Source organism: Sander vitreus, chromosome 7 (assembly GCF_031162955.1).
Source record: "Sander vitreus isolate 19-12246 chromosome 7, sanVit1, whole genome shotgun sequence".
NCBI classification, from domain to species: Eukaryota; Metazoa; Chordata; class Actinopteri; order Perciformes; family Percidae; genus Sander; species Sander vitreus.
This window is the reverse complement of record NC_135861.1, coordinates 29709418-29721950: the sequence shown is the minus strand read 5'-3', so window position 1 is coordinate 29721950 and position 12533 is coordinate 29709418. Positions and strand designations below refer to the sequence as shown.

Below are 12533 nucleotides of genomic sequence, written 5' to 3'. Positions count from 1 at the left end.
ATCTCTGTGTGTATGTCGCCTCCCGGTGGTTCAACTCGGTGCTCTCGGAGGAAAAAAAGTGCCACGAGAAAAAAAAATGGGGGAACAAACTAACTAGGCCATCGGGCCCTCGAGGCTGTCTGTTACCATGGTGACACGCAGCAAGCTTGAAGGACTTGCTCGTATCAATGTCTCCTTAGTCCGTATCATCGCTGATTAAAAAAAATAAATAACAATAACTATAATGATACCTATAAAAAAATATAGTCCACACCAACTATTATAAATATATATATAATAATATATAACGACAACGGCAGTGGCGAAGCATGGTGGCGAACGATATCGTTGGGATCACCAAAGCCCGTCTACGTCTCTTATTAGAAATTCTTTGGGATCACTTTCAGAGAAATATGCTTTTACTGACTATGGAAATATGATGAACGATAGACACACTGCAGCCATTGTGTGCATTTGTTCCACACAGGTGGGCCGTCGGGTCACTGACTTTTCCACTTGGTCGGGCTACGATCCTTTAGGTATCTCTGTGTATCTTTGTATTTTTAAACACTAGCTAGTACTTTGAAAGTAGTTCTCATATGTCACAGAAACCACTGAGCGTAAATCTTTTTATCATACTGTCGGTGATGTGTTAGTGTATTTGGTTTTGTTCCGGTGTTCTGCAGAGAGAGAGAGAGAGAGAGAGAGAGAGAGAGAGAGAGAGAGAGAGAGAGAGAGAGAGAGAGAGAGAGAGAGAGAGAGAGAGAGAGAGAGAGAGAGAGAGAGAGAGAGAGAGATAGATTAACTGTGAGCGCGCAGCACGCCCCCGTTTCGTCCATCAATCCGCAGGGAGAGTGAACATGACGGCCCGGTCTGTGCGGTCCCTCTCCGGAGCCCTGAAGCTCGTGTTCAGCAACCGTTTAACCAGGGTAGGAGCAGTCTCTGAGTTCACCAAAAGATACAAAAAAGACTCTTTTTAAAACATTTTAAGCGGTTTAACGCTACTAGTTAGTTTGTTGGAACAGCTGTGTGCCTGTGAGTGAAGCTAAGCTGATTAATGGTTGGTTGGTTAGTTGGCTAACTAAGCTAGTTTGGGTAATGTCGCTGTCCTTTCAGCACCACTTTGTCTACTTGATGTCAAATGTAAATCCCTGCAGAGAAAATGTATTGCTACTTATGCAGCATTCTTCTTTTTTCTCCCAAGCGAGATCAGGCTGTAAATGCATCCTTAAACCGCTCCAGTCCCTGCAGGGTCGTAAATTATTTAAACAGTAATACAACAAGTAGGCCTACTCTGTCGACTAATGGCAGTGGTGGAGGAAGTATTCACATCATTTACGTTACTTAAGTAAAAGTAGCAATACCACAGTGTGTGTGTGTGTGTGTGTGTGTGTGTGTGTGTGTGTGTGTGTACACACACACACACACACACACACACACACACACACACACACACACACACAGAGTCTTACTGAAGTAGCCTACATTGGCATCAAAATACGCCTAAAGTACAAAAAGTAAAAGTATTCAGACTAATACATTTTATATCACTGGTTATAGTGATGCATTAACGTCAACATCACTAATGTTTCAGCATGTAACATTTCATAAACTGCTGGGTGGCTTAATTTATAACATAAAATAACAGAGTATAGTATACAATAAAGAAATACTCAAGTAAAGTTCAAAGTTCTGTGGGGCAATTTAAAGAGGCACGTAGAGTAATACAGCAAATAAAAGTAAAAAATCCAAGTATAAGCTGTACACATTCTCATAACACGTAAACGCAAAAATAAGCCGCACACCACAATAGCAATGACATGAGAACGATAATATTAGTGCAAAAACAGCTGTACACAATATTATTAATGATAATGATATGAGAATGACAATGTTAGTGTAATAAAAGTATTATGCAGTAAACATAAACAGCCAGGAGTAGATAGGACCACAGCTCCGTCAAATATAAACTGAATTTGAGCTCAAACGTAAGTTGATGAATTGATAATGAATCGGCCACAATTTTGATAATGGATTCATCATTTTTAAAACAAATTTTATGGAACAAAAAGGTCCAAAACATAACTCTTTGGATCCAGCACTTTAAATTGAAATATTTGCTGGTTTTCTTAGTTTTCTATGACTGTAAACTGTATTTCTTTGGGTTTGGACTGTTTGTTGTCCAATATGAGATAAACTTGGAAACTGGGAAATAGAATTACAAAAATGTTTGACATTTTATAGACCAAACAATTAATCGATTCATTGAGAAAATAATAGCGGAGTATACAACAAAGAAAATAGTTGTTGGTTGGTGCCCTAAACTCGCTTTGACAGACAAAACCTTTTTGTTCCTGATTGTGGTGATAATATAATCTCATCAACTCAAAAAAAGAATAACTAAACTCACAAATTATTTTCAGGACATTGTGTACATTTTATATGTAGACTTGTAATTTATCATTTGATCTTAATTCATAAATCTTCTCTGCAAATAACCACCTTTTCTCTGTATTTACAGGTTTACGGTGCGGCTACATGTAATCAGAGACACAAGTCCACTTACACTGTAAGTTGTTCTGGATACAAAATGGATTTTTGAAAAGGAGCTCTGTCACTCACGCCTGGTTTACCTTATGACCTTCCTAACCTGATAACCCTACGGTTGTACACCTTAACGCTTCCATATCATGCTCAGATCAGATTCATACTTCACGACTATTTGGGGTTTCTACTAGAACCTGTTTACACTAGTTAATGTTCAAAAACACTTTATTAATCTCATACTGTCTGTCTGAATATACCTGGATTCACCCTCTGCCTGAAACGCTCCGTTTTAGCGCCAGTCTCTTTAAGACCCCGTCCTGAAAAAGCCCAGTCTGCTCTGATTGGTCAGTGTTTCTGGGTCTTCCGCATCTGCGTTCTCAGCATTTCTGCACCATCATTGCAGCCGGGGAATGACTGTAACAGCACTGTAACGGCACTTTCTACCTATATAGAATAGTTGTGACATCACAACCGTACAGGAGGTCCTGACGGCTCGTTTAAAGACACAGTTTCTCTGTGGGTTGAGCGTTTTGATGCTTTCACAATATTTCTATAGGTTTATAATAAAAAAAAAAAAAAAGGCGTGGAAATCTCACTTTTTACAATATGGGACCTTTAAGGGATTCCCAAAACAAACATGTCAACATGTCTTTACTGCATGTCCACAGGAGCACCAACGTTGTTTTGTCTCATCAATGTGCTTGTGATGCCTGGTGTCTTTCCTCTCCTTTTTGTCCGAATAACCTCCCTGTTTTCTCTCCTCTGCTCTGAATCCCTCCTTCCTCCACCCACCCACACCAGACCATCGTAAGTATGGCTGCTTATGGCACACACGGACAGACGTGTAGCATTAGTGTTGGGACTCGTTAGAAGAGCCAACGGTGTCTTTCCAATAGCTTAGAGTCTTCTCAGTGGTTTTGTAGAGGATGTACAGTATCTACTGCACTGTGTGGGGAGGACTTTGACTTTCTGTGTTTGTTTGTGCGCGCGTTACAGCCTCCACCGGCACTGTACGGAGGCAGACACACCGTGACTCTGATTCCCGGAGATGGCATCGGACCAGAGCTGGCCAACCACGTGTGTGAACTATTCCGGTGAGAATTCACACACACACACACACACACACACACACACACACACACACACACACACACACACACACAGTGTTCAAATTAGTAGAGGGCTGGACGATATGACCTAAAATCTAAATCACGATTAATTGTTCATTTTCCCTCGATTACGATTAATAAATTATTATTTTGTTGAGTTGGTTTGTGTTTTCTTTGCCCTCATAGTTTACAAACAAGGTTTGTACCGTTAATATGCTCAACTATCAAAGGTGAGATATTTTTTTTATCTACTTTTATCGATTATTTATTTGTCAATTGAAATCAAAAGCACACATGAAAGTTCTTATGAAAATAGTCACATTTTAGTTGTATTGTAAAAAACAAGTTTCCTAGAAAAGTATAATGTATGTTGTAATGTGTATGTTTTGCAAACAAAATAAATGATTTTAAATATTGCCATGTCAAAAGTAAAACACAAGACCTTCACCCAGGAAACGGGCGTTTGTGTCCTGGGAGTACTACTTTAGGGGACCAGTGTTTTAACCCAAACCACAAACCTTTTTCTAATATTAACTGGTCTTTTTGGTGTCTAAAATGAACTGCCCACACAGTGGGAAAAGTACTAACAGGATTTAAAAAACGAATAACAGACATGGAAAAATTACGTCGGTTAGAGGTTCTGAATTTTGGTTTTTCTTACTTTTCGATTGGTCTCGCATTGTCAGACCCTCTTCCACAGCGCTGAGGAGGAGGGTCTGGCGAGTCCACACAACATTCATGGATGCGAGAAAAATGTACTCTGGTTTATTGGCATTTCTTAAAACCAATCACAATCGTCTTAGGGGGCTCTAAGCTCCAGACGGAGCCACGGCGCTGCTGCAAAATAGCCTCGGGAAACATGGAACATGTGTACGTTCAAAGGTTGTTTTAGTCGTGCAACAGGAAACTCAGATTGGACAGATAGTCTAGCTAGCTGTCTGGATTTACCCTGCAGAGATCTGAGGAGCAGTTAACCATAGTCCTCAGAAATCCACCAGAGTTTAGAACGCCAACACAAAGACAGAGGAAGGTGACGGACATCCGGCCGAAAAGAGGGACATCTGGCTGAATTTCCAGCGGCACCTGAGCAATCCCGGAAGTGGAACGTTGTGGATATAGACTAGTTTTTGATTAATTGTCTAGCCCTAGTAACCAGCTCATACTGTCACTAAATGCCTCAGCTCTGTCATATTGAAGTGATCTCCATCTGTTCTTTATTATCAGGTTCTGCTGTGTGCCAGTGGACTTTGAGGTTGTCAATGTGGACTCATCTATGGACTCAGAAGAAGACATCAATAATGCCATCATGGCTATTAGACGCAATGGAGTTGCACTAAAAGGTATGTGTTTTGTGTGTGTGTGTGTGTGTGTGTAAAAATCTGAAAATAATCATAATGTCCCACAAACTGCACCCTGTACAATGCTCACACAGCTGAATCACTACCACTCTAAAACAGTTTCAAAATGCTAAAAATGTCAAACCTGCTGGTGGCGCTAGAGAAACGCTCAGAGGATCTGAATGCATAAGGTTTATCCTCTAAAGCAGGGGTCTTCAACTGAAAGAGAGATGGATCAGATCTAAAAAAAAATAAGATATAAAATGAAGTTGCATATTAATCTGGGCCTACAATAACGTGTGGGCGGCCTTAAGCCTTAATACATACCTTTTTTGCATTGACTACTAAACTATTCAAATAGCCTAATAATTATTGACATGATTTTATAAATCATGTTTTAATGTTAAGCATACATGTGGCACAGTGAATCTTTAGGATGAACTGTATCTGTGGAGTGACTACCATACCTATACGCCAGTAGGCAGTAGGGATTTATATTTGCTAATAATATGTTGGATTCATGTTAAGACTTCTTGAATTTTACTTTTTTTTTTAAACATTTTTTAAATTAACAATAATTTGGAGGCCCCCCTGCATTGACTCTGAGGACCCCCTAGGGGTCCCGGACCCCCTGTTGAAGATCTCTGCTCTAAAGGAACATGAACGCCTGTTGTATCCACATCCAGTCAAGAATAAAATATGTATGCCTGTTAGGATTTCAGCATTTATAAAGCGAAGAGTGTAACTCAAAAGGAAGCCCAGACATTCTGCTTCATCTAGTTGGGTCATGTCTCTATTTTAGTTGTCATTCTTCAGGTGTAGCTTTTGTTTGTTTATCCAGGTAACATTGAGACCAACCACAACCTGCCACCCTCCTACAAGTCCAGAAACAACCTGCTCCGGTAAGGTTTTCATCTTTCACCACTTTCAACACTGGGGTCTTCAAAGTTTTTAAGTCCAAAGACCCCTCAGCTGAAAGAGAGACAGAGCAGGGACCCCCTACTACATGTATTGTATAAAATTGAGTTACTTATTATACTGGGCCAGATGGATGAAAATGAATGGATATTCATGTATTATTTATACATCATGTTTAAATATTAAACATACACGTGGAAGGCACAGCGAATCCTTAAGCCGAAATGTATCTGTGAATGGCTGCCATAGAAGTCTATAGCCACGTCGTTCCACTTCTGGGATTGCTCCGTTGCCGTCGGATGTCACTCTTTTCGGCCGGATGGCCATCACCTTTCGCTTTCTTTGTGTTGGCGTTCTAAACCCTGGTGGATTTCTGAGGACTATGGTTAACTGCTCCTCAGATCTCTGAGGGGTCCTCAGAGTTACTGCAGGGGGATGGCATTACTGTCGCGGACCCCCCTGTTGAAGATCTCTGTCTTAAACAACAACCGTAGCGTTGGTACAGAGCAGTGGTGTTACAGTGTTTGTTCTCATCTTCCATCCGTCTCCATTTGTTTTCCGGCCTCTCTATCCGTCTTATCTACCCTTCTCTTTTCTTCCCTTCACCTCATCCTCTCTCTCTGCAGCACCACTCTGGATTTGTATGCCAATGTGATGCACTGCCAGTCCCTACCAGGAGTGAGGACACGCCACAGAAACATCGACATCATGATCATCAGGGAGAACACTGAGGGAGAGTACAGCAGCCTGGAGCACGAGGTGTGTGTGGGTTCACAGCAGGGAAACGAAAACCAAAAAAAACAGGAGAAAATATTATTAGTAAACTGTAACTAAATAAAAAAACTACAACCTTCAAGAAAAACTATTTGAATATATATATATATATATATATATATATATATACATTACATATATTCACAATTAAAATAAAATAAGCAAAAATGAATGTGAATCATTTCAGTTTTAGTTGTTTAGCTATATTTCACTACTGAAAAAAAAGGAGACAGCATGAATTTCTGTCATTTCTCATCATGACATTAAACCCAAAGCCAGAAACTAACTCAAACTAAATACATCAAAACTAAAACTTTCTGAAAAACTGAAACTAAACAAAAAACTAGCAAACTAAATGAAATCCAAAAGTCAAAACTAAAATAAATTCAAAACTAATTGAAAATTCAAAAACTATTATAACCTTGGTTCACAGTTTCCTTGATAGTGAAATAACACACGTCATAACAAATCCAACCTCCGTGTAACTGCCCTCTTTCTCTCCCTCTGTTTCCGCAGAGCGTACCGGGCGTTGTTGAATGTCTGAAGATCATCACCAAGACCAAATCTCTGCGCATCGCTGACTACGCGTTCAGAACTGCGAGGGCCAAAGGACGCGGACGAGTCACGGCTGTACACAAAGCTAACATCATGTCAGTTTCTGCCGGCTCAGAGGCCCCGACCCTGCCTGTTTTTATTAATTTTTCCCTATAAAACACATGAAACATCTTAATGTGCGCGCGCATGTGTGTGTGTGTGTGTGTGTGTGTTTGTATGCGCAGGAAGTTGGGTGACGGCCTCTTCCTAGAGTGCTGTAAGGAGGTTGCCAGCGGTTACCCTGACATCACCTTTGACAGCATGATTGTGGACAACACCACCATGCAGGTAGCTAGGGCATGTCTGCACGCTGCCATGCTGCTCATCTCACTATGTGGTGTTTATATCATCACCGTCATCATGTTCAGCAGCGCCTCACATTTCTCTTGATATAATGAATCTGATGGTTATGGCTGGAGGATAACAGGGATCGTGTTTAAAATACAAAGAGTTTCTACAGTCGGAAGATACATTAATGGCACTTCTTAGCCCAGTCTCATGCTGGCCCCCCTTATTTATAATTGGAGAAAAAAAACTTGTTGACAAAATGTTCTGAGATTATCTTTTTTTATTTGCAGTGTTGGAATGTAACTAAGTACATTTACTCAAGTACTTGTACTTAACTTGAGTCTTTTCTTTTCATGCCTCCGCTACATTTCAGAGAGAAATATTGTACTTTTTACTCCTCTACATTCATCTGACAGCTTTAGTTACTTTACAAATTAAGGTTTTTGCACACAAAACACATGTAGTTTATAAAATCTGATGTTTTATTATAAATGAAACTAGCCAACAATATAACGGCCTACAAGTCCAGCTGAAATGATTAGACCATTAAACACACAACTGTCTGGATCCTTTACATTTTTTTAAAAATGGGAGGATTTTTCTGCATCGAGTACTTTTACTTCTAATACTTAGTACATTTTCCTGATGATACTTACATACTTTTACTTAAGTAACATTTTCAATGCAGGACTTTTACTTGTAACAGAGTATTTTTACAGTGTGGTATTAGTACTTTTACTTAAGTAAAGGATGTGAATATTTCTTCCCCCAGTGTTTATTTGTGTGTGTTAGCTTGTTTCCAGGCCCCAGCAGTTCGATGTGATGGTCATGCCCAACCTGTACGGCAACGTAGTGAGCAATGTGTGCGCCGGGCTGGTTGGTGGACCGGGTCTGGTGCCGGGAGCCAACTATGGAGAGGATTACGCCGTGTTTGAGACGGTGAGAGGAAACACATCAAACGAGGGAAAGGCACAGAGACCATACAAAAAAGGTCTCTTAAATGTGCATTCATTTTTGGCTACAAGCTGTAAACACAACACTGACAGATTATCACTTGATAGAGTTGATACGGCGACATGTTAGCAAACAGTTGTTGATCTTCACATCCAGCAGAAACAGAGCATTATTAGCATTCATTACCTCCTCCAAGGGGGTTATGTTTTCGGCTCGGTTTGTCTGTTTGTTGTTGGTTGGTTGGTTTGTCTGTCTGTCGGCAGAATCACAGAAAAACTACTGGTCCGATTGTCATGAAACTTGGCGGAAGGGTGTAACATGGGCCGAGGAAGAAGCCATTACATTTTGAAAGAGATCCGAATCCCGGGGGCGAATACACAAATCATTTTTTTCACTTTTGTTAACATTGTAAGATAGGGACTTTGTGCTGCATTCATGGGGTGTCGGAATAATCAGAAAAATTAGATCCTGAATTGGGAAAATTCACACTGCATTAACATTGTGAGATAGGACATGTCTTGGCGGAGGTCTGCGCTCACTGAGTGCCCTTCTAGTTTTGATGTGTTTTTCTGGTCAACTGGTAGCTTTAAGTCCAGTAAAACTGCTAAAACTGACCCTATGTTCGAGTACAACTACATGAAGCAGGTAATAAAAAGAATCTGGCTCCTCTGGCGCCACCTACAGCCTGGAGTGCAATTTGTAAAAATCCACAGCTCCCTGTTCAGATGCACCAATTAAAGCCAGGGGGGGTGTCTAACTGCGTGTCAATCACTGCTCAGGCACACGCATTCATTCTCCCTTGTGGGGGGAGGGGCTTAGGAGACAGTTTTGGGCTTTAGCGGAAAGGGGGGAGGGACTGAGTAGTTGTCGATGTTCACATTTTTTGGCTAAGTCCTGGATCTTCGCAATCCTACCTACAGCACCTTTAAGTTCTGTTTTTGGTCTCCACCAACTCCTGAGGGAAATATCTGGCTCTTTGGTTGTTAAATGTTCCACTACGGTAGGTTTACCGTGTCTGTCTGTAATTTGGGATGACAGAAAGACACAATGCTCTCTACAAAGGAGGGTGTGGGCTCGTCACTATGCACGACAACCTTTTACATTCCATGCATTCATTTCATCCATTGCTTATATAAAAATATTGATTAGTGCAACTTGTTTTTCAAGCCTTCGTTGACTGAAATATTGATGTCTTGCTCCATTACATAGATTTATAGGTATTATAAAAAAAGACTCAATTCCATAAGTATGATGACGATGGTGACAAGAATATCCTTTACTCTTACTTTAGCCATTGCTCCTTCTTTGTGCAAACCTAATTAAGTACAAAAGTATTTCAGCACTGCAGCAACATTGTAAATAATCAGATGTCAAAGCTGCTACACCCCTGATGATGACATGTTCTCCATTTATTACTGTCAACATGCTCTCTCTATGTGCAGGGCACCAGGAACACCGGGAAGAGCATTGCTAACCAAAACACGGCCAACCCCACGGCCATGCTGCTGGCCTCCTGCCTGCTGCTGGATCACCTGAGGCTCCACGCTTACGCCCGCATGATCCGCAGAGCCATCCTGTCCACGGTCACTGAGACTCGGGTACGCCACGGCACACGCTACACATTCTTTGTCCTTTTATAATCCCTCACCGCCTCTTAGCTCTTTTTCTTTTTTTTTTTTTTTTTTTAAACGCATACTATCGCACAAATAAATAAATAAATCGGCAGATGTTTTGATTTGTACATACTCTATTGTTCTTGGCATATATTTGCAGCCTCTGTTGTTTGCTGCTTATTTGGTAACTGATTTTATTGTTTTAATATGATCTTGTGTGTTTTGCGGTCTCTCCACTTTGTTGTAAAGCCCTTTGAGCCACACTTTCTGTATGAAAGGTGCTATATAAAATGAATTGAGATGTTGGGCTCACATTGTTTGGTCGTGTCCTTTGTCCTCCAGCTGCACACGGCGGACCTGGGCGGCCAAGGCTCCACCTCTGAAGTGGTCCGCTCCGTCATGAACGCCGTTCAGAGCACCGGGCCCCTGACACTGAGCCTCTAGAACAAACATTCATGTGCAAACTCTGGCACTGCAGAGTGCCTCTCTTCAGTAGTCTTCTATGCAATTCTATAATAACAAGAGAGTTGTCTGATAGTAGCCTAATACTGAAATGAAACTGTACACACAAACAGTCTATGAAATATTTTTCATCTTAACATAGACACCTCCTGACTGTTTTTTTAAGTGGTTTGATTACTTTGTTTGCATCTATACTTTACCTGAACTGACAATCATACAGTTTACTGTGTGGAACAGTGAAAACACGATACCACACCTGTTTGAGTTACACCTAACCCTTTCCATGTTTATTAGTTTGGTTAATGTATTCGTTATGAAGTGAAAGCCTTTATCCTTCTTGCATTTAACTTATTTCAACCCAAACACGGCTGTTGTTTGTCTACTGAGACACAGCTGTCCTACTATTGAATGTATTGGGCAACATGTTGGGCTGTTGCTGTGAGCCCTATACACCTCTAATAAAGCTAATACAGTTTCTGTAGTTCATTGGTGTGTCTTCAGTCTGTGCTGAAACAAACATATCTGACTGCGTGCAGCACCTGCTTGTCTGGACCACAGGGAGGCCACATTGTCTTGTCTAATTAGATCGCTGTGACTGACGAGTTGTACTACTTGTGTTTTGATTAATAGCAGTAATAATCATAACTTTATTTGTGTTGCACCTTTCAGGAAAATATGCAGCCCAAAGTGCTTCAGACCTTAAAACAATATTTCTAAATGGAAATAAACAACCACAATAAGTAATGTGTTTGATAACAATGCCATAAAATAAATTAAAACAACAATAAAACAAAGTGGTGGAATGTCACTACAAGTACATTTAATCAAGTACCCACTTGAGTAATTCCATTTTATGCTACTTTATAGTTCTACTCCCCTACATTTTGGAGGCAATTATTGTACTTTGTACTCCACTACATTTTTAACTTTCGTTAGAAGCAAATTCAGATTATTAATATAAAATACAACTATATTATTAAACTGATGTATTATTATAGATCAAGCTCTCCAGCAGTATAAGAGGCCATTCAAATAAGCGCCACATTTACCAGTGGCAACATTAAAGTGATGAACACATTAATGCAGGGGTTCTCGAACGCATCGCTCAAAGGTCCGCATCTGATTTTTATTCCAGGTCAAAGGTCCGGAACAATTGGCAATAACAAAAAAACATTCGGTCCGCTTTTTGAGTTTCATAAAAGTACAGCAGTATTCTTAGCTTCAGGTAGTAAAACGTTTACTACCTGAAGCTAAGAAATATGTCAGACAGCCTATTTCAACGTGTAAAATGTAATTATTTATAAATGGGTGGCGAAATGTGACTAATTATATTTAGGCTACTCAAGTAATTGTAATAACAATTTGTACTTAAAGTACTGTACTGTACTAATTTGAGGTACTTATACTTTACTTGAGAATTGCCATTTCATGCTACTTTATATTTCTATATATATTGTACACATTGTATTGTTACTCCAGGACAATCATTTGATGACTTTAGTTTTAGTTTTTTACAAATAAAGATTTGTTTGCATACCAAACATAAGTGCTTATAAAATATGATGCTTTGTTAAAAACCCAACAGTTTATAAGTAGAGCTGAAGCGATTGGTCGATCGATTAGTTGACAGAAAACGGCAACTATTTTGACCATCGTTTAAGTTATTTTTCATAGACAAAATTAGCTCCACCTAAACCACCTACAACAGCTAAATCCTGCTTTTGAGTAATAATAATGTAATGATATTATATACTGTATAATAGTCTAACAGTCAAAGGGGGCTTTGTCTGCATTGAGTACGTTTTCCTGATTATTTACATGCAGAGTGGTGTTTTTACTTACATAAGTAAACGGTCTGAATTATAAAAATATAATTATATTTCTATGAGCTGAAAGTACAGCAGTATTCTTACCTTCATGTAGTAAAAGTACAGCAGTATTATTAGCTTCATGTAGTA

The 12533-nt window shown here is 39.9% G+C and overlaps 1 protein-coding gene across 1 annotated transcript; it reads left to right on the top strand.

Annotated features, from left to right (window-relative positions):
- The first annotated feature begins 772 nt into the window (after positions 1 to 772).
- On the top strand, positions 773 to 11486 carry LOC144521346 (isocitrate dehydrogenase [NAD] subunit gamma, mitochondrial-like). The gene is made up of 12 exons (XM_078255890.1): positions 773 to 908; positions 2501 to 2548; positions 3328 to 3333; positions 3523 to 3620; positions 4860 to 4975; positions 5814 to 5874; positions 6517 to 6649; positions 7181 to 7314; positions 7444 to 7546; positions 8339 to 8485; positions 9943 to 10098; positions 10456 to 11486. The coding sequence occupies exons 1-12, from the start codon at positions 840 to 842 to the stop codon at positions 10555 to 10557; spliced, it is 1173 nt and encodes a 390-aa protein (XP_078112016.1). The 5' UTR covers positions 773 to 839; the 3' UTR covers positions 10558 to 11486.
- The last annotated feature ends 1047 nt before the right edge of the window (positions 11487 to 12533 follow it).